Below are 27331 nucleotides of genomic sequence, written 5' to 3'. Positions count from 1 at the left end.
ATGTACAATCTCACATTGTCTATAAAGGACTAGAAAAACCTAGAATACTTAAGGAAATATGATATTATACCTATGCAATGTGATTTTATGAAGTTGGTTGACAATAATGTTGCAGTTATGCTGGTAATAATAACTGATATTAAAAAGAGGTTTTATTTATTTATTTTTTAAAGTTTATTGATTTATTTTGAGAGTTAGGGGGAGGGGGAGAATTCCAAGCAAGCTCTGCCCTGTCAGTGCAGAGCCTGATGTAGGGCTTGAACTCACAAACTGTGAGATCATGATCTGAGCTGACATATTAAACTTTGTATAATTAAAATTATTTCTTGGGGCGCCTGGGTGGCTCAGTCGGTTAAGCGTCCGACTTCGGCTCAGGTCACGATCTCTCGGTCCGTGGGTTCGAGCCCCGCGACGGGCTCTGGGCTGATGGCTCAGAGCCTGGAGCCTGCTTCGGATTCTGTGTCTCCCTCTCTCTCTGCCCCTCCCCGTTCATGCTCTGTCTCTCTCTGTCTCAAAAATAAATAAAAAACGTTAAAAAAAAATTTTAAAAAATTATTTCTTTAGTTAATTGAAAAAATTCAATTAGTCTAATAATTGAATACATAATCTAATACAGATGCTTAACTGTCTGAGCCCCAGGTGCCCCAAAAGAAGTTTTTAAAAAATATCTTGGCCCAGAGCTGGAAGACACTACATAAAATAAGTACTCTTTTACAATTTTCTTTTGGGGGAGAGAGAGAGAGAGAGAGAGGCACGGAGAGAGGGAGACACAGAATCTCAAGCAGGCTCCAGGCTCTGAGCTGTCAGCACAGAGCCCGACACAGAGTTCAAACTCACAAACCGTGAGACCATGACCTGAGCTGAAGTTAGAGGCTTAACCGACTGAGCCAGCCAGCCATCCCTCTTTTCCAATTTTCTACTAGCAGATATTTATGTAGCAAAATCTACATTTGGATTTCTGCCGCTAGAAGAATGATACACTCAGAGTTTTAAGAATGGAACATGAGGCAATAAAGTATAATCTTTGCTTCATAATCTAATACAATAAATAAGATAAAAATAATTTGAGTGTAAGTTATATTGTGTGGTTTCTATTGAGGAAAAATTTAAACTAACACGAAGAAAACCGTGGTGCCCTGTGAAATCCATACCATGAGGCTAACTTTATAGTGCAATGTCTTTTTGCTTACTCTCTATTTAATAATAAAATATTAAATAGTTTAGTAATAATGACTGATATTTATCAAGTCTTTTCTATGTGCTGAGTGCTGCCTAAGTGGTTAGCATGGGAGATGTCAGTTGGTCCTCTCCATGACTCTAGAAAGACAGCGTAAAGGCAATATTCCTTCCTATTTAATAAAATAGAGAGTAAGGACAGCTGAGTGACTTCCAAAGATCACACAGCCAGCAAATGGTTAAATCAGGAATTGAGTGTAAGTAATTCTGAATTCATATACAGTGCTCTTTGTATTATGCCCAAATGGGTCAAACGGGGAACAAATCGGTGTCAATGCCTGCACTGAAATTCCTGGTGACATGTATGAAGTGCTAAGCACACTGCCTGGCACAGAATAATTACTCACAAAATATTGATGATAATTCTTGTCGTCATTATTATTTGAGAGGAAATAAGGGTAGGTGTTTCCCCGAATGACGCTGACAAGCATCCTTCCCCCACAACCCTTCCACTGAAAACTCTCAATTGTATTGTAATGTTCTCACACTAATATGCAGCATAAGACCCATGAAGACAGGAGTTTTGTCTGTTCTGTTTACTGCTACACCCCGAGACATAGGTCACAGCTCAGACTAAATGCTCAGCAAACATTTAGTAACTAGATTGAGAAACCAGAAGTTTTTCTTGTTCTTCTTTTCTTCTTTTGACTGTGACATCATTGGCCTACCACTGGTCTACCATTCTGTATAATTTATATGCTTTAGAAAAATGTTTCTCAAGTCTTGGTGGTTATGAAAACTTCTTGTTAAACATTTAGATACCAGAAAAAAGTAGATCCCCAGAAAGCTTCATTATATATTTTTATATCTTAATGAATGCACCCCCAAAATTTGGTACACATATGCCATGTATGTATCAAAAGGATATAAAAAATACATACTGAAGTTTTGGGGGATAGAAAGCCTCCTGGGCAGGCTTCCCAGGTGGCCCAAGAATGGCATGAGAACAGAGAGAGAGGCCAGCTTGGGGTTTTATTATGATTTGGGGGTGGGACTGAGGTAAGGTCTCTTCCAGGAAGCTGCACACACCGCTGTTGCTGGAATCTCCTTGGCCAGAGGTTAGCATCATGTCCTTGCCTAACCGCAAGGGAGATTATAAAATGTAGTTTTTATGCCACATCATCGGGTGCCCAGTTGCCACATTAAACTTCCATTACTACATAAAAAGGGGAGAATGAACATAAGGGGACCAAAAACAGTCTCAAATCCAGTTATTCAATGACATTAGTTGGAATAACATTAATTGTTTCAAGTCTTCTGTGTATAGTTTACCTCTCTTATAATTTCCAGTTAGTGTTCCAAAGGTTGCTATTTTTGTAGCTTACTTATGGGTTTTAATATATTCCAAAGCATACCAGGTAGGCTGGGGAGGTGAAGCTTAATGGAAAAGAAAAGGAAACTAATGTTTATTTCTGGCAACATGCCAGGCACCTGATTAGAGATTTTCACATATTTTTTCTCATTTGGAAGGGGCAAGAGAGATAAGAAGAAAGAGTTCTTTCATCCATGGCCAATCATTGGCAAAATGGTAAGGAAGCCAGTTTCTCTTTCAAAACTCATGCTTTCCCTTTCCATAGGTCTTTTCTAAAATGTGTTCTCTCTGTTTATTATTTTACAACACAATATCCAGCATAGAACATAACTGAAAATATTCTGTTGTGCAACATGGTATGTAGGATATAAGTACAAATGGAACCATAATTTGTCCAAATAAATACTTAGACATAATTTGGGGTCTTACAAAATAGTACTTTGATTAGATGGTTTCTAAATCTAATTGGTCTGGATCCCAAATAACAGTCATTCTTTCCCTGGCCAAACTCAAATAACCAGTATGTGGGAGCATCAGGGCCAATGGTTGGGTGTGATCACATTTGGTTCCTTTTCCTAAAGCTTTCCATGCCATCATCATACAAATATGAGCTGCCTTGGGTAAAAGACACCAGAATTTTCTCAAAGGAGAGTGGTTCATGTGGTAAGTGTGGTGAGTATTCTACAGGAATCCCTTGTTTGCTATTTCTAGTTAGACTGCAGCTAGATGACTTTCTTCAGTTTATTATACAGGACAAGCACAAGGGCTCAGTGATATTGTGATTTATAATACGAAATATGTATTTAGTCTTCTTCCCTTTTCTGGCACAGAGGTCCTTAAACTTTTGGAATTTCCTGCAATGAAAGCCTTATAGGTATGTCTTGTTATGTTAATGCGGTGATGTTCTGACCCCACCTAAGGGTGGGGGCTGGTTGCTAGGGGAACCAACCCTGTGATTTGGAACTGTCAGTCCCACCCTTTGACCTCTAGGGAGGAGAGAGGGACTGGAGGTTGAATCAATGGCCAATAATTTAATCAATCATGATTATGTAATGAAGCCTTCATAAAAACCCGGAAGGACTGAGTTTGGAGACTTCCCGGGTTGGTGAACTGGTGGAGGTGCTGGGGGAGTGGTGCATCTGGAGACGTCTTTTCCTCATGCTCTGTCCTATGTATCTCTTCCATCTGGATATTCCTGAGTCATATATGCTTTTATGATGAATTGGTGATCTGGTAAGATGTTTCTCTGAGTTCTGTGAGCCTCTCTCGCAAATTAACTGAACCTGAGTAAGGGGTGATAGGAACCTTTAATTTATAACCAGTCAGTCATAAGTATAGGAAACAACCTGGGCTTGAGGTTGGTATCCCAAGTCAGAGGGGGTCATTGGAACCTCCATTTTTTTTTTTTCATTTTTTTTAAATTTATTTTTGAGACAGAGAGAGACAGAGCATGAACGGCGGGAGGGCCAGAGAGAGAGGGAGACACAGAATCAGAAGCAGGCTCCAGGCTCCGAGCTGTCAGCACAGAGCCTGATGCGGGGCTCGAACTCACGGACAGCGAGATCGTGACCCGAGCGAAGTCAGACGCTCAACCGACTGAGCCACCCAGGCGCCCCTGGAACCTCCATTTTATAGTGAGTTTGTTGGAACATAAGTAACAGCCGGGACTTACAACTGGAGGCTGAAGTGGGGTGGGTGTGGGGGCATTCTTATGGGACCAAGACCTCAACCTGTGGAATCTGGTGCTATCTCCTAGTGGATAATGTCAGAATTGAGTTGAATTCTCAGACACCCTACTTGTGTCCTAGAATTGCTTGGTGTTGTATGGGAAGATTTTCCCAGACCCATTTTCTTTCTTTCTTTCTTTCTTTCTTTCTTTCTTTCTTTCTTTCTTTCATATGAAAATTTTTCATATGAAATTTATTGTCAAGTTGGTTTCCATACAACACCCAGTGCTCATCCCAACAGGTGCCTTCCTCAATGCCCATCGCCTACTTTCCCCTCTCTTCCACCCCCCCATCAATCCTCAGTTTATTCTCAGTTTTTAAGAGTCTCTTATGATTTGGCTCCTTCCCTCTCTGTTACTTTTTTTTCCCCCTTCCCCTCACCCATGGTCTTCTGTTAAGTTTCTCAGGACCCACATAAGAATGAAAACATATGGTGTCTATATTTCTCTGTATGACTTATTTCACTTAACATAACACTTTCCAGTTTCATCCATGTTGCTACAAAAGGCCATATTTCATTCTTTCTCATTGCCAAGTAGTATTCCATTGTATATATAAACCATAACTTCTTTATCCATTCATCGGTTGATGGACATTTAGGCTCTTTACATATTTTGGCTATTGTTGAAAGTGCTGCTATAAACATTGGGGTACAAGTGCCCCTGTGCATCAGCACTCCTGTATCTCTTGGGTAAATTCCTAGCAGTGCTATTGCTGGGTCATAGGGTAGATCTATTTTTAATTTTTTGAGGAACCTCCACACTGGTTTCCAGAGTGGCTGCATCAGTTTGTATTCCCTCCAACAGTGCAAGAGGGTTTCTCCACATCCATTTCTCTACATCCTTTCCAGCATCTGTAGTCTCCTGATTTGTTCGTTGTAGCCACTCTGACTGGCGTGAGGTGATATCTCAGTGTGGTTTTGATTTGTATTTCCCTGATGAGAAGTGACGTTGAGTATCTTTTCATGGTGAGCATCTTTTCATGTGCCTGTTGGACATCTGGATGTCTTCTTTGGAAAAGTGTCTATTCATGTCTTCTGACCATTTCTTCACTGGATTCTTTGTTTTTCGGGTGTGGAGTTTGGTGAGTTCTTTATAGATTTTGGATACTAGCCCTTTGTCCGATATGTCGTTTGCAAATATCTTTTCCCATTCTGTTGGTTGCCTTTTAGTTTTATTGATTGTTTCCTTTGTAGTGCAGAAGGTTTTTATCTTCATGAGGTCCCAATAGTCCATTTTTGTTTTTAATTCCCTTGCCTTTGGAGATGTGTCAAGTGAGAAATTGCTGCAGCGGAGGTCAGAAAGGTTTTTTTTTCCTGCTTTCTCCTCTAGGATTTTGATGGTTTCCTGTCTCATATTCAGGTCCTTCATCTATTTTGATTTTATTTTTGTGTATGGTGTAAGAAAGTGGTCTAGTTTCATTCTTCTGCATGTTGCTGTCCAGTTCTCCCAGCACCATTTGTTAAAGAGACTGTCTTTTTTTCATTGGATATTCTTTTCTGCTTTGTCAAAGATTAGTTGGCCATACTTTTGTGGGCCCAATTCTGGGTTCTCTATTCTATTCCATTGGTCTATGTGTCTGTTTTTGTGCCAATACCATGCTGTATTGATGATTTCAGCTTTGTAGTAGAGGCTAAAGTTTTCCCAGCCCCATTTTCAAATTGAGTCTCAGAACACTAAAAGGGGCTCCATCTAGCCTTTGAGAATTTTGGATCATGTACCTGGAAAAAGGCTTTTCCACTGCATGTTTGGAAATCTTCCTCTAGTATTTGAGGGGCCCAGTATACATGATGTCAGCTCCTTTGTGCCCACATTGCAACATCAACCATTGGCTTGTAGTATTGCAGGAGTAGGAAACTGCCTTGTCTTTTCAATTGTGCTTACTTGGCAGATTCTCCAACATCAGCTGCCACATGGGTTCTGGGAAAATCTGCCGGGTAGGTGAAAAAGACTGAAGTAACTATAGCTGCTCTACCAGAGATCACCTTGCCAGGAAAACACTTCTGGTGTTGTGTGTGCTTGCCTATTCTTCCTAAGAACACCTGCTCATAGTTACCCTAGAAGGCCAAGAGAAGGGCTTGAGCAAGGAAAGATCTGTTGACACTTATCATCGTGCCCTTCCAGAAGGAGAACACCTCTTGCTCTTTGGGAAGGTGGAATATACAATCCACTCTGCCTTTGTACAAGGAGTCAGCAGCCACTTGGTGGCTCACACGTTGCATCCACCACAGCAACTTCTCCTGCTTGATTGAACCCTGCAGTTGTGGAGGTGACCCTGGTGATGGTGTCGTCAAGAAGTCCTTGGTGAAGTAGATGACCTGAGTAGCCATGGCAGCAGAATGGGCTGGAGGAGGAGGTGAGGACAGAGTGGGTGCTTTGAGAGCCAGGAGTGTGGGCTTTGCTGGCTCGTCCCTGCTACTGCTGGGACTGAAAGGCTAGTACGTTGCTTAATTTCTTTCTTCTGTCTTTTCCTTGTCTTTCTTTTTTCTTTCCCCTTTCAAGTAGGACTTTCAAGTGGCCCACCCTGGAGAAGGATTATATTAAGCAAAGAATAAATTGGTAAACTTATAATTTCAGGTCTCATGACAGATAAATATTTGGGTAAAAGGTATCTGGAAAATGTGTCCTGAATAAGTGCGTGAAAATTGGCACAGGGGATTTTTTGTTGTTGTTGAAAGAGAAATGAAAAAAAGCGAGGGCAGAAGACAAAGGTTGGGGCATAGGAAAAGTCTTTGCACTAGTGTTGCTGCTAACTCAGGAGAAACACTGCTTTACTGTACTTGATCTATCTTAAGAGTCAGGCTCAATAGCTCCTTTCATTACCTCGGAGCATAATTCATCAGTGGCATTCTTTCCAGATATTTTTGAAGGCTGCTCTCAGATGGAATATAAAATACTTTAGAAACCAATTTTAGTTATGGGAAGCGTCATATTTTTTATATTCTTGCTGAAGGGACTTGGGGTGAACAGTAGGTCAGTTTTATCTCTCGCCCCCTCTCTCTTTTTAAACCAAAAGGGCACATCACTCAGCAGAGCACTCAGTGGTTATGAGAATGAAAAATATCTCCCCCAGCATAAGGTGTGGGGAACATATTGGATTAGAAAGTATAATAAGTTTTGTTTCTTGAAATAGGCCTAATCAATATACTTTTTGTATTCATCAATAATTGATCAAACACGAACTAGGCAAAACTTTTCCTGAGAGGGTTAGAAACTCTGGCTGGAGTTGCAGACCTGGGATCTGGGGTGTATGTATGACTGTCACTCTGCAAAGTACTCTGAGCACCTACTATGAACCCAAATGAAGAGTGTCACTGGGTCTTGGAAATGCACTTGTTTGGGGGAAACATTACATATCTCGCCTGGAACAAGGGTCACGCAATCACTCCATCATGCAATACTTAATTGTAAAGGGAATGGGGATACAGTCTCACTGAGTGCAGGGTTATTTCCAAGCAGAGTTTTAAGAATAATGAAGGCTGGATCCTTAGATTCTTACTGCAAGTGGACAGGATGGGATCTGGTCAATAAGTGGAAGAATTGGGCTTAGTTAGGAGCACACAGAGTTCACCTGTGGTAACAAAGGGTCAGGCAGAGTATTGGGGCACAGATGCTGGTGGGCAGATGCACAATGGGAGCATATGGAAGTCCTCTTATAATGCATTCCATTTTATTATTGAAATAAATGGCATTATTGAAATAAGAAAGTGAAATATTGATGAAATTAATGAAATAAGAAAGTTGTTGGTTGAGAGGCCCCTGTGTGGCTTAGTTGGTTGGGTGTCCGACTTCAGGTTGGGGCATGATCTCATGGTTCGTGGGTTTGAGCCCCACGTCAGGCTTTGTGCTGACAGCAGGGAGCCTGCTTCGGATTCTCTGTCTCCCTCTCTCTCTGCCCCTCCCCTACTTGAGCTCTCTCTCAAAAATAAATAAACATTAAAAAAAAATTTTTAAAGAAAGCCATTGGTTAAGAATGAGTGTGAGATAATAGATACTGGAGGTACGCTCTGAGGGCAAAAGTATGAACTAGCTATCCACAAGTTTTTCCATGTAAGAAGTTTTGGATTCTTTTCAGTCTAAGTTACACTCACCAACGTTCCCCTTTGCACCCACTACCTATCCCTACTATCCCAGTTATCAATATTAAATTGAAGCCAGTGAAGAAAGATTGAATGACAAACTTAACAAGATGAATGAGAGAGGAATGTCATAGGGGACTGACATGCAAGTCAAAGAATGGTTAAGCCTGGGATCGATTCTTCCAAGCCCTTATGGGGCCGAGAAGGACCTTTGATCCTGCCACAAAATATCACCCATTTTCATGTTTACTCCAGTGTCTCAGAAGACACTAGTTTAGTTCCAGGGGTGAGAATTGGGGCAGAGGCTCCTTTCCTGGCTAGACTGCCTGACTGAGGATTGTAATTCCTGATTTTGACACTTACTACAGCTTCTTCTTCCATCCTTAACAGAACAGAACAGAACTAACAGAACAGAACCAAACCAAACAACTTACTACAAAGCTACAGTACTCAAAACAGTATGGTACTGGCATAAAGATAGAAACATAGAACAATGAAATAGAACTGAGTCCAGAAATAAATTCATACATCTATAGTCAATTGATTTTATTTTTTTATTTTTAATTTTTTTTAATGTTTATTTGTTTTTGAGACAGAGAGAGAGCATGAACGGGGGAGGATCAGAGAAAGGGAGACACAGAATCCGAAACAGGCTCCAGGCTCTGAGCTGTCAGCACAGAGCCTCACACAGGGCTCGAACTCACAGACCGCGAGATCATGACCTGAGCCAAAGTCGGCCGCTTAACCAACTGAGCCACCCAGGCGCCCCATATAGTCAATTGATTTTAAACAAAGATAGACCATTCAATGGGTAAATAAAACTTTCTCTATCACAAATGGTACTGGGACAACTAGATATCCATGTGCAAAAGAATGAAGTTGGACCCCTACCTCACCGTATTCAAGGTTAACTCAAAGTGAATGAAGTCTTAAAAAGAGCTTTGAAACTCTTTGAAAAATGTACAGGGCTAAATCTTCATGACCTTGATTTTGACAAGGGATTCTTAGGAATGACACCAAAGCAAGGGAGACAAAGAAAAAGTTAGGTAAATTGGATTTTATCAAAATTAAAAACTTTTGTCCATGAAAGGACACTATTGAGAATGTGAAAAGACAACCTACAGAATGGGAGAAAATAAAAGTGAATTATATGACTAATAAGGCTTTAGAATCTAAGATATATGAAGAACTCTTATACCTAATAACAAAAAGATAAGAAATTCAATTAAGAAAATAGGTAAAAGACATTTCTCCAAAGAAGAAATACAAATAACCAAAGGCACATGAAAAGATGATCAACATTATTATTTATTAGATAAATGAAAATGAAAGCCACAATGAGAAGCCACTTTTAGCCCTCTCAGATAGCTATAATTAAAAGATAGACAGTAAGAAGTGCTGATGAGGATGTAGAGAAATTAGAACTCTCATACATGGTTGATGGGAATATGAATGGTGTAATTGATTTTGAAAACAGTTTGGTAGTTCATCAAAATGTTAAGCAAAGAGTTACCATATGACCCAGTAATTCTAGTCTTAGGTATAGGCATACCTTGTTTTATTGCATATCACATTATTGTGCTTCACAGATATTGTGTTTTTTTTTTTTTTTAAGTTTATTTATTTATTTTCAGAGAGTGCAAGCAGGGGAGGGGCTGAGAGAGAGGGAAACACAGAACCTGAAGCCTAATGCAGGGCTCAAACCCACAAACTGTGAGATCATGACATGAGCTGGAAGTCAGATGCTCAACCAACTGAGCCACCCAGGTGCCCCAGCAATAAAAGTATTTTAAAATTAAGGTATGCATATTGTTTTTTTTTAACTTAATGCTGTTGCACACTTAAAAGACTATAGTATAGTATAAATACAACTTTTATATGCACTGGGAAACCAAAAACTTTGATTCACTTTATTGTGACATTCACTTTACTGCCATGGCCTGGAACTGAACCCACAATATTTCTGAACTACTGAACTATGCCTGTATATTTTCAAAACAGTTGAAATGGTATATGCACAGAATATTGTTGATATATACCCACAGAATATTGTTATATTCGGTATATCCATATAATGCTATTCAGCCATACAAAGCAATGAAATACTGATATATGCTACAACATGGATGAACCTTGAAAACATTATGCTAAGTGAAGAAGTCAGACAAAAAAGGGCACATATTGTGTAATTCCATTTGTATGAAATATCCAGAAGAGGCAAATTTATAGAGCCAGAGAGTAGATTAGCGGTTGCTGGGAGCTTGTGGTTGTGGGCAATGGGGAGTGGCAGCTAATGGATACAGGATTTCTTTCGGGAATGATAAAAATATTCTGGAATTAGATAGTGGCGATGGCTTCACACACACATATATTTTAAACCACTAAGTTATGTGCTTTAAATGGGTGAGTTTTATGGTGTGTGAATTATATCCCAATAAACAAATACACCAGACAAGCAATAAGGGAGCAAACGATATGGAGGGCATGACTATACACTGACAGTATGAATGAATGCAGAGGGTATAAATCAGAAGAATATTCTACAGAACTTGTTGAATGATTGGGTGTGGGAGGCAGTGAGAAGGAGGAAAAATCAAGCGATTCAGAGGTGCCTTATCACCTTGTGTTTCATTGATTTATTTATATATTTGCCCATCCCATTAGAATACATGTTCTTCAACCTACCTTGGCTAAATACATTGGGTCCACTCTATGGGGAAGGGGAAGTAAGTGGCAGTTTCAGACACACTTCAGATAAAACATCAACAAAGGTTTCCATTTTCATGGGTCTGCTTTATGCAATTCAAGAGTGTTGCTCATTTTCCCCTGTGAAGAGAGAAGTTTGTCCTGTGTTTGGACAATTTTGAGGTTTCCCCATTTTAGTCTTTTTTTTTTTTTTCAACGTTTTTTATTTATTTTTGGGACAGAGAGAGACAGAGCATGAACGGGGGGGGGGCAGGGAGAGAGGGAGACACAGAATCGGAAACAGGCTCCAGGCTCCGAGCCATCAGCCCAGAGCCTGACGCGGGGCTCGAACTCACGGACCGCGAGATCGTGACCTGGCTGAAGTCGGATGCTTAACCGACTGCGCCACCCAGGCGCCCCTCCCCATTTTAGTCTTGATGAGAGAAGCACTAACCTCTGTTGACTCCACATTAAGTGTTGGATGTTCTGTCAAGTTCTTCCCAACTTTTCCCCAAAGAGGTGCTGTCTGCTGTCTTCTCTTCACCTTGCTTTGGGCCACATGTTTTGGAAGACTTTTTTTTTTTTTTTTTTTTTTAACAATAAAAGCATTTGTTAACATAACTGATTTCACTTTTTGCTCAACCAAAGTTATAATAATGCAACTGTCAACTGGACCTTCTCACTGGTATGAACTGCACTGTCACTCACAATGCTAGTTGATATCATTTCAATCTAGAGAAAAGGATCTTGATAGTTTGATAAATCTGTACATTCTCATTTTAGTTCATGTAAATTTTGGTCAGTAAAATAGCCCTTGGTCTCCTGGTGACTATCTTTACAGACCCCTAAGAATCTAATGTCACATAGTTGGTGATTTCCCTGGTAATTAATTATTAATCAGGTACCTTCTGATTAATTGCAAGTTGGTTGTTCTCAGGAAGTCAGTCAAACTGTGTATCATTGGAGGAATATCTTCAGATAAACTGTTTTGCTAAAATTTTTCTTTGGCTCATATTTGTTTGTGTATTTATTTTACTTTATTTTATTTTATTTATTTTTTAATGTTTATTTTTGAGACAGAGAGAGAGCATGAGGGGGGAGGGGCAGAGAGAGAGGGGACAGAGGATCCAACTCCAGCTCTGTGCTGACAGCAGCAAGCCTGATGTGGGGCTCAGACTCACACACCATGAGGTCTTGACCTGAGCTGAAGTTGGATAGTCAACCAACTGAGCCACCCAGGTGTCCCTGTTTATGCATATATTTTATTTATTAAAAAAATTTTTTTTAAATCTTTATTTATTTTTGAGAGAGAGAGAGACAGAGCGTGAGCAGGGGAGGAACAGAGAGAGAAGGAGGCACAGAATCTGAAGCAGGCTCCAGGCTCTGAGATGTCAGTACACGGGGCTTGAACCCACGAACTGTGAGATCATGACCTGAGCCGAAGTTGGACGCTTAACCGACTGAGCCACCCAGGCGCCCAGTGCATGTATTTTAAAACTCATTTACTGTTCATGGGTGAGGAGGGTGTGGAGATCTATATGTACTCAAGATGATTTCGTGTGCATTTTATGTATTTTGAATTTCATCAGCCCCACAAAGAAGGTCTCATTTATCCTTTTTCTTTTCTTTTTTTTTTAAGAAAATTGAGGGTTAAGGGATGTCTGACTGGCTCAATTGGTAGAGCATTTGACTCTTGATCTAGGGGTTGTGAGTTTGAGCCCCATAATAGGTGTAGAGATTACTTAAAAATAAAATCTTAAAAAAAAAAAGAAAATTGAGGGTTAAGAGGATATCACTTACAGTGAGTGGTAAAGCCTAAATTTGACACAGACTTGTCTGGTGTCCTTTCTGACAAGCCATGTTCTCCCAAGAAGCAGGCCCACACTAGCAGAAGCTGAAGAAGGAGCAAAGAGAGAGCGAAACTACCTTCTTTATGAGTATGGGTACCTTATTACATCTTCATGTGTATTTAAGTATACATGGTCAGTGTACTTTATCTGCTCACTATGAAATGAAATAGGATACATTTTTAAACATGATCACATAGAAATTGTGGAAATATATCAACAGTGCACTGAAGTGAAGATCTATCAATCACCAGATCTCTGGCATCCAGACCATTCCTTCGGCCCTGGTATTCATGAAGCATTTCATTAAAATTCTTGTTTCTGTTATTGCAATGTACATCCTTACTATATACCCCAGCTCTTTCAGACACATGAATAAACAAATAAGCCAGCGAAGGGCAGAGAATCTTTAGGATGCTATTCTATAGTTAGAATAATAAAATAATGGAAGCTAATGAAATACAATTAAGTAATCTACAATTTCTTTTTTGAATAGGTAATGCATTCATTAATGTATTAAAAATATAAACTAGTGTCAGGTAAAAGGCCTTAGTCTCATCTCTTTTTCTATCTTATTTCCATCTTTCCACCTAGTTCCCTTTTCATACATTTGCCCCGTGAGATAATTTTATTAGTTTCTTTCTTGTTCTTCCAGAGTTTCTTCATGCAAATATAAACCAATATAAATATATATTCCTTTCAACCCCAAAGTAACTACTGCTCTGTACTTTTCTTTTTTCTGCCTAACAGTGTATTTTATATTTGCATGTCAGTGTGTAGAGAACCACTTCAGTTTTTTTATAGCTGCATAATGTTCAATGTAATGTGTACACTGTAATTTGGTTGACCAATCCACTATGGATGAGTGTTTGGGTTGTTTCTTTTCTTTTCTTTTTATTTATTTCTTTTTATTTTTTATTTTTTAATTTACATCCAAGTTAGTTAGCATATAGTGCAATAATGACTTCAGGAGTAGAATCTAGTGATTCATCCCCTATGTATAACATCCAGTGCTCATCCTAACAAGTATCTTCCTTAATGCTCTTTACCTATTTAGCCCATCCCCCACCCACAACCCCTCCAGCAACCCTCAGTTTGTTCTCTGTTTTTAAGAGTCTCTTAGATTTTGTCCCCCTCCCTGGTTTTATATTATTTTTGCTTCCCTTTCCCTATGTTCAACTGTTTTGTATCTTAAATTTCACATATGAGTGAAGTCATGTGACATTGGTCTTCCTCTAATTTCGCTTAGCATAATATCTTCTAGCTCCATCCACGTTGTTGTAAACGGCAAGATTTCACTCTTTTTGATTGCCGAGTAATATTTCATTGTGTTATATACCACATGTTCTTTATCCATTAATCTGTTGATGAACATTTGGGCTCTTTCCATACTTTGGCTAATGTGGATAGTGCTGCTATAAACATTGGGGTGCATGTGTCCCTTTGAAACAGCACACCTGTATCCTTTGGATAAATACCTAGTAGGGCAATTGTTGGGTCATAGGGTAGCTCTATTTTTAATCTTTTGAGGAACCTCCATACCGTTTTCCAGAGTGACTGCACCAGTTTGCATTCCCACCAGCAGTGGAAAAGAGTTCCCCTTTCTCCACATCCTTGCCAACATCTGTTGTTGACTGAGCTGTTAATTTTTGCCATTCTGACTGGTGTGAGGTAGTATCTCATTGTGGTTTTGATTTGTATTTCCCTGATGATGAGTGATGTTGAACATTTTTTCATGTGTTTGTTAGCCATCTGGATGCCTTCTTTGGAAAACTGTCTATTCATGTCTTTTGCCCATTTCTTCACTGGATTACTTGTTTTTTGGTTTTTTTTTTTCTTTTCTTTTTTAAAGTGCACTCTATGCCCAACATGGGGCTTGAACTCACACCCCCGAGATTAAGAGTCACATGTTCTGCTGACTGAGCCAGCCAGGCACCCCTGGGTTGTTTCTAATCTTTTGCATACTAGCTCACATTTATTGGACTAAACTTAGTACATTCCAAGCAAGTGCTAATTGCTTTACTTAGATTTATTTCATATAACAATCCTATCAGTTAGATAATATTATTTCCACTTTTTAGGTGAGGAAACAAGAGGAAAAAAGAGGCTGAGTAACTTGCCCAAGATTTGAACCCAGACTCTGCCTTAGGGCAGATATTTGTACACAAATTAGTGCCTTTTTGCTTTCAGGGGAATTTCTACTTTTAAGAAGTTTCTAGTTATGTGTTTGTGACTGTGCTTTACTGTTTCCTAAAACTTTATCACAAACATTTGAAGAGTTGTATAATTCAGAATTTTATTTCTTTTTTAAAAAATTGTATTTTGAAAAAGATTTTATTTATTTTGAGAGAGAGTGTGCACTCACACGTGCATGAGTGGGGGAGGGGCAGAGAGAGAGGGAGAGAGAATCACAAGCAGACTGCTCACTGTCAGCATGGATCCCAACTTGGGGCTCTATCTCACAAACCGTGAGATCACGACCTGAACCAAAACCAAGAGTGGGATGCTTAACTGACTGAGCCACCCAGGCGCACCAGGATTTTATTTCCACACTTATTCTTTATTTTTCCTTGGCCTTTGGAACATGCAATGATAAATCTGACATCAAAATATATCTGTGTAAAGGCAGCTTAAGGAGATAAAGCTTAAAATTATGGCATAGACTGACATTTTGGGAAAGCAATTACTTTTTATTTTATGGTTATAATATGCTGGATTCTTGATCTGGAAAAACAACAACACAACAACAAACAACTCTCTGTGTAGACACTCCGAGTTTACTGTGCAGATCAGATAAATGACCTTGTCCTTTGCTAGTCACCCTTCCCCTGTGGGTCTTAATTCAGTTATGAAACCATGAGAATCTTTGCATTTTGTGTCTTCCTTCTCAGAGCTGCTTGACTTAATTCAAATTTAAACCAAATGAAATGTATCTTTGAATTGCAGGCTACTGCCACAATGTGCATTGCAGATAACTGAAAAACCCAGCTGACAGCTAGAAACCCGAACAAATCCAGGCCTTCCCCTAAATTTAGCAAGTGCCTGCCACTATTGAAAACCATAACGACAAAGTGTCTTATCACTTCCTGATTGTACTTTGATCCTTGCTATCCTTGCCATCTGCGGTCACCAGGGCAAAGGCTTGTCCAGTGTTGTAAAGGGCAAGGACAATGGTCTAAAAGAAAGTATGATGACCTGGAAATACTTCTTAATCTATTTAAACCTTAAACATCATTCTTTTTTTAAATTTTTTTTTTTCAACGTTTTTTTATTTATTTTTGGGACAGAGAGAGACAGAGCATGAACGGGGGAGGGGCAGAGAGAGAGGGAGACACAGAATCGGAAACAGGCTCCAGGCTCCGAGCCATCAGCCCAGAGCCTGACGCGGGGCTCGAACTCACAGACCGCGAGATCGTGACCTGGCTGAAGTCGGACGCTTAACCGACTGCGCCACCCAGGCGCCCCTTAAACATCATTCTTATGAGGGATTGGATGCCAATCTAGTGATCTCGCTTTAAATTAATGCAGGCAGACAGTCTCTCCTTCGCTGTCTTGCCCACTGCTTCCTTGCAGTGTATTCAATAAACTTCTCTTTTAAAAAATAAGAAAATAAATAAATTAATGCACAAGTCACAGTATTTAATGCAGTGCTATCAGTATTGATGGGCAGCATCCTATTAGGTATAATGATAAAGCATTTAACAATCATTGTTGAAAAAATCATTGTTGAAAAAAAATTGCTGAAAAATTCCTTTAGATAAGGTATTGCCTAGCAGCCATTTTTCATTCTCAAACTATTCACACAGTGACACTTTAATGGAAAAAGAGATACTACCTGGGGTACTTATTAGCTTAACAAGCACTTGACTTGGAGACTAAGATTCAATGTTTTTCACTCCTTAGTGGTTTAACTCCAGGGCCTAATGCTCTTCTCTTACTCAAGGGACTGAAGCATGCCTGCCACTAGGGGATGCTGTTGCTTTTTGCTCTAACTTCTGGCAGTTTCAATTCTGACCTTCTCAGACTCAACAGAAGAGAGAAAAGGAAGCTTCATCCTTCCTCAGCAAGTTTATTCCTCTTATGCTGCTAGAGTCAGTGGAACAATTCAGAATGAAATCGGCTTGTTAAAATGTTTTCAGATATATCCCCAAGGTGGACCATAACAGCTTCTTGGTATCATCAGTGATCTGTTTCATTAGAGTCTGGGGATGTTAAGGTTTTTGAGGTGTTACCAAGAGAAGTGAAGATTAATGGGGAATAGGGAGTGTGTCATAGCAGGAGATAGGGAGAGGCCTGAACCCCTGTGGACCCTTCCCTAGTCAGCAGAAATCTGCTTTCCTCTTCCACTGATTCAGTATTGGCTTAGACGTTTGCTGAAGTGCATCTGCTATACCAGTTTTTGAGGTTGTCAGAAATACAAGCTCTGGGGTCACATAAATTTGGAAAATTCTGGTTTGAAAAAACTTTTAAGAAATTTTACTTCGTGTACAATTAATAGAACATTTAATGCATTATAATGCATTGTGGCATGTGTTTTGTGAATCTAAGGCTGAGTACTGGCCAGGAGTAGACACCATAATGGTGGTTCTCAATGGAGGAGGGATGATTCTGCTTCCAGGGGGCATTTGACAATATCTGGAGACATTTTTGACTGTCTAGGGAAGAGTGTTACTGGCATCAAGTGGGTAGATACCAAAGACACTGCTGAATATCCTCCCGTGCACAGGACAAGCTTCGCCTACCCCCTCTACCAACAAAGAATGATCATGCTCCAAAGGTCAGTAATTCAAAGGTTAAGAAACTCTTCTCTATAATACATACAGCTTCTTACAATTAATTAAACATAAAATTAATCATTTTTTCTTGAGATATCTTGTAGCACCAGAGTGGAAAATATGTGGGGAAGCTCTGCCCTCAGTTTATCCACAATGTTTTAATTATGTTTCAGTTGCCAAGTGGTGAGGTTTTCCCTCAATACTGTTTCTCTTTGAATTCCATATGGCACTTGTCCCTGTTGACTGACCTCTCTGTATGTTTCTCCTGAATTGGCTGGACACTGCATCGTTTTGGTTTTCCTCCCCCTTCTGTAACCTCTCTCTCTTCTTTCTGGCTCTTTCCCTTCCTTCTGCTCGCTCCCTGAGTAGTGGCATATCATATTGCTTTATATTTCATTGTGATCAGTCTCCCATGATTTCACTTATGTGTCTTCGTGCCATTAGCTCTACCTATATCCTTGTCCCAGGTATTTCCTTTATTTCTTTCCCAAAAGATCTACATTTCTGCTTATGTGTTGGTTATTTTCTCCAAAGTAAAATGTCCCCTCTCCAAAATCACCTCTTCCTCTTCAACTTCCTATTTCTGTCCTTTATTAATTGGTTTACATTCTTCTAATTTTCTCAATCAGACATGAAATCACGTTTAATCACAGCCTTGTGGTTCTTTGTCTATCCCTTCTTAGAGGAGGCCTTGATTCACTCTTGTCTGACTACTGAAATGAATTCCAAGTTACATGTCCTTCTTCCCGTCCTTACCTATGTGGTCTGCATATTACCACTGTTTTGATCATCTGAAAACATCACTTTGATTCTTTCTTTAAAACTTCCATTGAGTGAGTTTCCATTGTCCTTTGAATAAATTACACACAACGCATGCCAGCAGTCAAATTTGCCACAGTACGGCTCCTACCTACAGTTAAAGCCTTTGTTCCAATGACTTCCCCATTGACATTCCTCCTGTTGAAGAAACATTGTTTATGTGAGAGTAAAGATGTGGTGGAGATGGGAGAGTGAAAAGCACTTGGGGAAAGGAAGTTTTTGTTAACTTTTTAAATGATCTCTGGCATACAGTCTCTGCGAGCTGGACAATTCAATTTCTACGTTATTGTAGACACACTGTATGCGTGTGACTCATCCTCTAGACTAAGGATACTTTATAAATGGGCTCATATGATCTTTATGGCATGTAAGGAATGAAAATAATAAAGGATATTGCTCAAAGCTTCTGTCAAAATCTATAGCCTGTTATATTATGCATCCTCAGTAAATATTTGTTGAATTTAGAATAAAAAATTAATGAATGCATTCATGCATGAATGACAAGCTACTGTGGCAGGTGCTGTTGGTATCCTGCTTATATCCCCTTAGCACTCATTGCTACAGGACAAAGGCAAATGTCTGCAAATACTGCTAATACCAGCAACCATCTACTTGAAGGCTTTTTCCCCCCTAGCTACAGGTGTGTGCTCAGCTACCCCCCAGAGCAAACTGAAGTGTCAGAGAGTTGATGAGTCTAGGAACTACCCTCAATCAATGATAGGATGTTGGTAGATACATTCCTTTAGTCAGAATAATTCTGAGAAGTGTTCTGCAACATCTCTCATATTTCCACATTGAGACTGAGTTCCAATTCCCACAGTGGTATCTTGCATGATAAAGTACCATTTACTGACCACCTCTCCTTCCTTGTCTCGCTTTCCCATCTCCCAGCAATGCTTTGTAGGATCACTTCTCAAAATGGAAAACAAAACAAAAACGAACAAAACCTCACAAAAAACCCAACCAAAACCCAAGCCAAAAGACCAAACCAAAGCACACACACACACACACACACACACACACACACACACTCAGACACACACAAAACCAAAACCCTATTTTCAATTGATTTCCTCTCTCAGAATCTGCTTTCAGGAGGAACACAAACACAAACTAAGCCCCCAAATGTGGAATTGCGCATTGAGTACGTAAGAAGAGTCCATAACATCTGGAAGTCATACAATTGGAGTTGAATAAAACAAACAAACAAACTTTCAGGAATTAGAGGTCATCTTCTCTGTGGCAAAATTTCTTCCACACAAATTACTAATGGTTTTAACAAAAGATGTGTAAACTATCTTTGGAAACCCACTGTCAATTTATGAGGGAAAGGTGAGGGTTGTTCTCTATTTTCAAGCTCTTTGGATAAAGAAAGAAATAAATCATTAAAACTGGGAAATATTCACTAATGGAATGTTTAGTTATAAAATCACTCAACTCAGAAAATCCTTTCCCACTTAACACTTATGTCTTTCCCACTCATAATACCCTAGTAGCAAGTGTCAGAATATTTGGCCAAACTGTGTGAATAAAACCTAGCTCAGCTTTAATAGTGTGAGAAATAAGCCCACTGCTCCAATCGAAGGAGGGATGTGGGGACTCGGGGCACAGTGAAGCAAAGCTTTAATCAATGTTCTTACAAGAGCGGGTGTCTGATGGACAGACACACTCGGGGCGGTTACAGCAGACAATTTATCTCCTACTATGCAGGTCCCTCCCCTGATTCCTCATTGGCTGAGTACTACAGAGGTTACAGCCTTACCCAGACAATGCCTATGCCCATGTAAGGCAAAAAGTAGTCTGGCACAAATGTACATTCCTTGAGGTGATGCAGAGACTTCAGTTCTTTGGCACATGCTCAATTGCAAAGACTGCGAAAATAACCCTGCCAAACCAAGAGGGAAAGAACCAGGAAGTGAAATGTCTAAGGATTTGGGACTCCATGGTGGCGGGGGTGGGGGTGGGGGTGTTGTACATTTTCCAATAGGTTGTAAACCTATTGTTAATTAGACAGCACAGCTTTTTTATTTTTTAAAAAATATTTTTTAATGTTTACTTATTTTTGAGAGAGAGAGAGAGACAGAACATGATCTGGGTGGGGGCAGAGAGAGAGGGAGACACTGAATCCAAAGCAGGCTTCAGGCTCCCAGCTGTCAGCACAGAGCCTGACGAGGGGCTAGAACTCATGGACCATGAGATCATGACCTGAGCTCAAGTCAGATGCTTAACCAACTGAGCCACCCAGCTGCCCCTAGACAGCACAGCTTTTATTTGGTACTTCTGAAAATGAATCATCTCCCTACCTTCTCACAAATAGAAAATCTGAAATCTTGCAAAAAAATAAAATACAGCATTCATGAAACCTCTGGAAGTGATGTTGGGAACTGCTAGAATAAATGCAAAGCTGTGGGGAATAAGGATCTAGCAGAGTTAGACAAGACAATAACTGAAGAAGGGAAAATGGACAGTTAATGACCATGATAGGAACTTTCCAACGATGATCTGCAAGTCAATGGAATAAGGAAAGCACTTGGGAAAAATTGGTGAGGCTTTTAAATATGTTTGCAAAATATGATGCTGTTTTTTAACCATCTGTGAAAGTCAAGTGTGAGTCATGGATGTAATATTGTGTTAGGATATGTATATGTGTGTGTGTGTGTTGTTGTTGTTGTTGTTGTTTGTTTTGTTTTCCTTTCTTTTTATTGGAGGAGGTGTGGAAATTCTACTCCAGAATGTTCCGTTTACCTCCTGAGTGACAGAACTGCATTTAAATCCTTTCATCTCAAAGTTTGGTGTACAACACACTTTAAGAGAATCATGAAAACATCTATTTCATTTAGAAAATTGAAACAGGAAGGAGGCTTATCCTTTGCCTTGTACAGGGTCTCCTTTGGTTGAAAATCGCTTAAACATTGAACTGAGAACATTTGTTGCCTTTCTTGATTTACAGATGTTTTCTTAGAACTACATTGCCAAACAGTCCCAGCTGGCTGTAGCTAAGGCCTGTGTAAATTGATAAGAAGCATCTGGCTTCAAGACACCAACTAAGTACAGGGGCAGGCTCTTTGTGTCCCTAGAGAATCTGGTTGGGGTAGGAACTAAGTCTCAGAACCACTTGCTGTGTTTATGAGTGAGTGCCAAGTTAATCCCCAGCAGGAAGAGACAGGGACAGAGCCCACTGCTGGGCTCTTCCCACTGTTGAAAATTCACCAGGCGCTCAGCGGAAATTTTCTTCCTTTCTTCTGACCTGAGTGTTTTCCCAAACATGAAGGTAAGATAATAATTTCATTACTTTTATAAGTGAAGCAATCTCAAAAGGGAGTGAGGCTTAACTGAAATGGCTCAAATAAGGAGAAGACATGGGGAAATAGGACAGAGAAAGATATGGGGATAACTTAAAAAAATCCTTATTTAAATATATTTAACAATTCAGACAAAGTGAATTCCTTTTTCTTGTTTTGCAGTAAAATTAGTGGTTCGAAGGTATGGAAATGAGAGTGGAGACTATGTTTATGAAAGTCCTGAGACAGCCATCAAGGAATACAATAGTGCCATTGTTATTTTTAGGGAAAAATACCCTGTCGTGTATTTTGTTTGTTTGATTTGCAGCTATGCAATGAGTCCCCATGATCTGACTTATCTAAGAGCTTTATAGAAAAGTGAGTTCGGAAACTTGGAACTTTAGAATTTGGAATCCTGGACCAAAGGGTCAGGAATGTGAGAGTGGAAGACACAGAGAGAGGAATGCAATGAAAGGCTTACCAAATGTACATGTTGGCCCAGTGCAATATAGCCAAATGTTAGAAAAATTACTATTCAACTAAATATAGGACCGAAGACAGCAACTTCAACTCCAACTTATTTATTTTTTAAATGTTTTATTTATTTTTGAGAGACAGAGACAGAGAGAGAGAGAGAGAGCACACAAGCAGGGGAGGGGCAGAGAGAGACGGGGACAGAGGACCTAAACAGGCACTGCCCTGACAGCAGCGAGCCCATGTGGGGCTTGAACTCATGAACCATGAGACCATGACCCGAGCCGAAGTTGGCCACTCAACCCACTGAGTCACACAGGGGCCCCAATTTTTGTATCATTTTTAAAGTTTTTGAAATGTTTATTTATTTTTGAGAAAGACAGAGCACAAACAGTGGAGGGGCAGAGAGAGAGGGAGACAGAATTTGAAGCAGCTCCAGGCTCTGAGCTGTCAGCACAGAGCCCAACACGGGGCTCGAACCCATGAACTGTGAGGTCGTGACTTGAGCCGAAGTCAGTTGCTTAACCAACTGAGTCACCCAGGTGCCCCAAGTATCATTTATTATTAATTTACGATTGTTCTATCTTGTCCATTTGTTAAGATACTCTTGCTGAAGGTGGGAAATGATAACTTGATGACTTGTTTTCAGGGACTTAGCTAGCAAATTCAAGAAATTCTTTTGGTTAATAGATTCAGCTTGTGTAACTCATGAACAGAACTGCCTTGTAATTAGGCAGATCTTCAGAAGTTACAATAAGGAGTATGTATATGGGGAAGGTGTTGGCAAAGGCACTGCTGAAAAAAATGTATATTCCCTAAAGCTTGATTGAAATTCTTTTAAAACACATGTAATAATAGAATGTTAAGAATGAATTTTTTCATGATGCCTGCTTTGGCTGAGAGTCAAAGGCCAAGAAGAATAAGTGCTCAGCATCCCCACATTTTAAAGTGAGATACTGGACATTCAAAGCAGTTTTACAAAAGGATAGTGTCTAGTGACCTTTGGCTATCCCCATCCTCCAGAATATACAGGATCGTGCCCCTTAGAGTATAGGGGATGTAGGGAATCATACTCTAGTCATGTCTGGGAAAATCTAAAGGCACAGGCTGGTTCCCTAGCCTGCCTTTAGCAGAGTTAATCAACACAGCATTATTGGTTACATTCTGGACATCCAGAGTCTGACAGGATAAGGATGTGTGCAGGTATCGCATGGACACAATGTGGACCTTTAGAAAGGAGCCAGACTTGGGTTGTCAGGGCTTCTGCCTGAGAAACTGCCTGCAGAATGAAGCAACTCCAACAGGCAGCATCCATATGGAAAAGGAGTCCCAGGAGGCAAGCACTGGGGAGAGTCAAGTGTGATAAACAAAGAGATGAATCATTTTTGCCAAGAGCATAGTGGTTGTAGATCACCAATGGGGGCCATCTGAAGAACCACAAAAACACAGTGGGAGATAAAGACTTGGCATTCAAATATCCACCACATCCTGGGTCACCATTATGGACTCCAGCTGGATTAGTCACACAAGACCCTTTTTGGCTCTTGTCCCTCTCCTGCTGCTGTGACTTTGAAGAAGACAGAGGCAGTCTGGGGATGTGGGGAAGAAAAGCAGAACAAGGAGGAGGAATTTGGAATCAGACTCCACCCCACTCCCATTATGAGCATCCAGAACCCAGGAGTAGGAGAGACACTTAAAATTGGATATTGAATTGAAATTTGACTGTTAGAGTGTTTCAGAATCTTTGTTTTCCAAAAATGTGACTATCTGTTAGTGCCTATGAGTGACTAATAAAGCTATGGAGATAGGCTTTCCCAGGGACGGAAAAAGAAGTTGACAGCATGGAGTAAAGATATATTGTTGAAAAACAGAAAAATTAACCCAAACCCTTGTAGGTTTTTTTTTAATTCTTTTTAATCCTTGTAATTTTTGATTAAAAACAAAACCTGTAGAAGGTGTTGCTTTATATTATGTGCTTTACCTGCTCATTAAAAAAATCACATACGTATTCATACCTCCCCCACTCATTTCCAGGATGCCCACAGCTGTTTGGTTATGCTAATCAGAATAATAGGCTAAAAGCTTCTGAGAACAATAAAAGACAGAAGTGGGCAACTAGGACTTTACAACTGAAAGGAAGATACCTAATAAGATGGCAGGTGATCTAGGAAGGCAGGGAGAAGGATCTGGAAAAAATGTTGGGAGGCCACTCCACAAATACATTGAAAGAAAAGGTTTGAGGAGGTCAGGGAGAAGAGAAAGAATATTGGCCTGTTAAAATATGGAGTAAGATGGTTTTAAGGACTTTTACACTGGGTTATATATTGAATACAATTGATATCCTTGGAGAATCTCCAGGAAAGATTTGAATGATATTCCCAGACACCCTCAGTTGTCAAAGTAGGGAAATACATAAAAGTAAAAAAAAAGTTAATAGAAATTACCTATAATTTTATTACCAGAAATGGACTATTATCCTTTATTATATTTCTTTCTAGATTTGTTTTTAATACATGTTTGACTTTTCAAACAAAATGTAATCCCGTTTTATATACAATTTTGTGACCTTCAATATTTAGGCTGGTGCTGTCATGGACAGATGATTGCAACAGGCCTCACAGGTGTTTTAAAAACCAGAGGTGGGGCTCCTGGGTGGCTCAGTCGGTTAGGCCTCCGACTTCAGCTCAGGTCATGATCTCGCAGTCCGTGAGTTCAAGCCCCGCGTCGGGCTCTGTGCTGACAGCTCAGAGCCTGGAGCCTGTTTCAGATTCTGTGTCTCCCTCTCTCTCTGACCCTCCCTCGTTCATGCTGTCTCTCCCTGTCTCAAAAATAAATAAACGTTAAAAAAAAAAAAAAAAAAACAAAACCAGAGGAGCTGCCCATAGAACTAACGGGCAGGGTGAGGATCATGGGCCCTCTGGCTGGGGATGTGCCTCAACTTTTGGTTGACTCTTCATTTATGAAACTTACTTCCCTTCTAACTTCTCACTCTTGGCTGGTCTTTCTTCCAGGCTTCATCCTCTTTGGGTGTCTTCATATGTGTTGAAGTTAGAGTGAAGGAGGGTAGAGAAAGGAATGAAAAGATGATGGGTCCTTAAAGAAATGCTCTAATGAGCTATATTTTCTATTTGCTTGGCTATGACATTCCCCAGTCCCTAGCCTTCTTTACAGAAATGAATAGTAAGAGGTGAGCTCAACAGAATTGTATTAAACTTTTATTTAAAATGGAAACTTAAAGAACAAACAGAGTCAGGGAGCCTTCTCCATGCTTCTTTCCTTCTTTATATTCACAACTCACAAATCTTGACTTGCACAAATGTATTCACTTTCAACTCATTAAAGAAATATAAACTAAAGCAATGCTTTATTCTCCCCCCAGGCAATAAGTTTTTTCATCTTGGTGGGATTTGCAGGAGAGTTCCAAATTTTTTCAAGGTGAGAATGTTTTGGATTGTATTGGAGATCATTAAAAATTATTATTTTTTTTATTTTTAGGAAGTTCTTTATCATATGGCCTGATTTTAACATTGCAGCCTGAACATCTTTTTCCCTTCAACACTTATCTTTCTGCGTTTTGAGAAAAGGCAATGATAGCAAAAGCTTGTTTTATTCTCATTCTTATTTTACTTCCCATAAGGAAGAAACTTGAAGACTAAAACTACCTCAAAGTTTTCTTCTTGTCCCAGTACCATGATTGTACCTGCAATTCAGAGAATTGCACCGACCTTAGAATTAACACATCTTGGAGTAGAATGTGATCTTTAAATGTAGTCATTGCAAAACATTCTTTAGATTTTAAAGGTTGAGAGTTTTTTTTTCTTAATTGAAATACAGTTGATACACAATGTTATGTTAATTTCAGGTGTACAACATAGTAATTTGACAAGTCTATACATTATGCTGTGTTCCCCACAAGGGTAACTTCCGTCTGGTTGAGAGGTTTTTTGTTTTTTTTTTTTTAAGAAAATAGTTGTGCTGACTCTTGAGACCTGGAAAAAAGCCACCATCATTTACTCATGGCTTTCTCTTGCTTTCACTGTCAGTTTGATGGGATAGGACCAGGTCAGTTCACGTTTTCAAACTACAGAATATGTGTCAGGGGCTGTGCTAGTGACTGGGGACACAAAGGGGGCCAAGTGTCTGAGAGTCCACAGGGTGATACAGATCTTGAAACAGTTGATGTCAATATAAATGTGCTAGGCCTCTGGGAGAGGCCTGCATGGGATACTGTGGGAGCACAGAGAGATGAGACCAAGCTGGCTTCCCTTCCCAAGCCTCAGTGTTTGGGGAAGGTCTCTGCCTGTCCCTGGGGCACAACATAGAACAATAGCAAGTTCCGATTGTTTAAGGGTCAAAAACAGTGAGGCATTTGGATCATTGGCGCCATGTCAAGACTACAAGTTAGCAAGTTTGGCTTGAAAAAAAACATGAGAGGCACATGCACTTCAGATCAAACTTCTTACTTTCAGGATCACCTCACAGGCTTAAGATAAGCACAAATCACCTTGACTGAAGGTGTCCCAAGGCTAGGAATCTGCTCAAAATCCAGAAATCAAGATTCTGATTTCCTTTACCCCTTGTAAAATATGCTTTAAGTTAGACTTCCTTAATCGCTGAGGATGAAGTCATGATATGCTCTCTACAAAGCTGGAGTTAAGCATCACACAACAGATTCTCCATTCTTCATGTATTTTAGTGGAGTGGAATTGTTTAAGCTCAAATGGACACTACTTGGATGTGTTCTTGAGGAGTAGCCTAAATGCACAGGGGGAATATTTAAAAATCAATTTCTGTCCATTTCATCTTTGCCAGTTCTTAGTTTTTCTCTTCTGATAGGGTCTTTTTAGAGCCTTTTGTCTTCCACTTAAGAGTTTCTGTTATAACTCTTTAGTTCATTATTCAGAATCCTTTCAAAGACCATATACCTTCCTCCCACAAGTTCTCACTTACCCTTCCAACTGTGAACACTCCTTTATCTATATTTCCATAACACATTATACTGTATACATTTTTGTTATGAAATTGATCAAAGTAGGTACATTGCATTATGGATCATGTTTGTATTATTATATTATAATTATTTGTTTACATATGTGT

General features: G+C 39.7%; 1 protein-coding gene across 3 annotated transcripts in view; it reads left to right on the top strand.

Moving 5' to 3' along the window:
- Positions 1–21490: 21490 nt before the first annotated feature.
- C7 (complement C7) overlaps positions 21491–27331 on the top strand; it is a 56131-nt gene continuing 50290 nt past the window's right edge. The window contains exons 1-2 of one of the 3 annotated variants that reach the window (XM_049648721.1): positions 21491–21750; positions 25614–25669. In XM_049648721.1, coding sequence (XP_049504678.1) covers positions 21745–21750; positions 25614–25669 — 62 coding nt within the window. In that variant the 5' untranslated portion in view covers positions 21491–21744. The remainder of the gene's footprint in view (positions 21751–25613; positions 25670–27331) is intronic. The other 2 variants (XM_049648719.1, XM_049648720.1) reach the window with 2 other exon arrangements.

The sequence above is a fragment of the Panthera uncia genome (genome assembly GCF_023721935.1).
Source record: "Panthera uncia isolate 11264 chromosome A1 unlocalized genomic scaffold, Puncia_PCG_1.0 HiC_scaffold_17, whole genome shotgun sequence".
NCBI classification, from domain to species: domain Eukaryota; kingdom Metazoa; phylum Chordata; class Mammalia; order Carnivora; family Felidae; genus Panthera; species Panthera uncia.
Note: the sequence above shows the minus strand (reverse complement) of the source record. Positions and strands in the feature narration are given on the sequence as shown.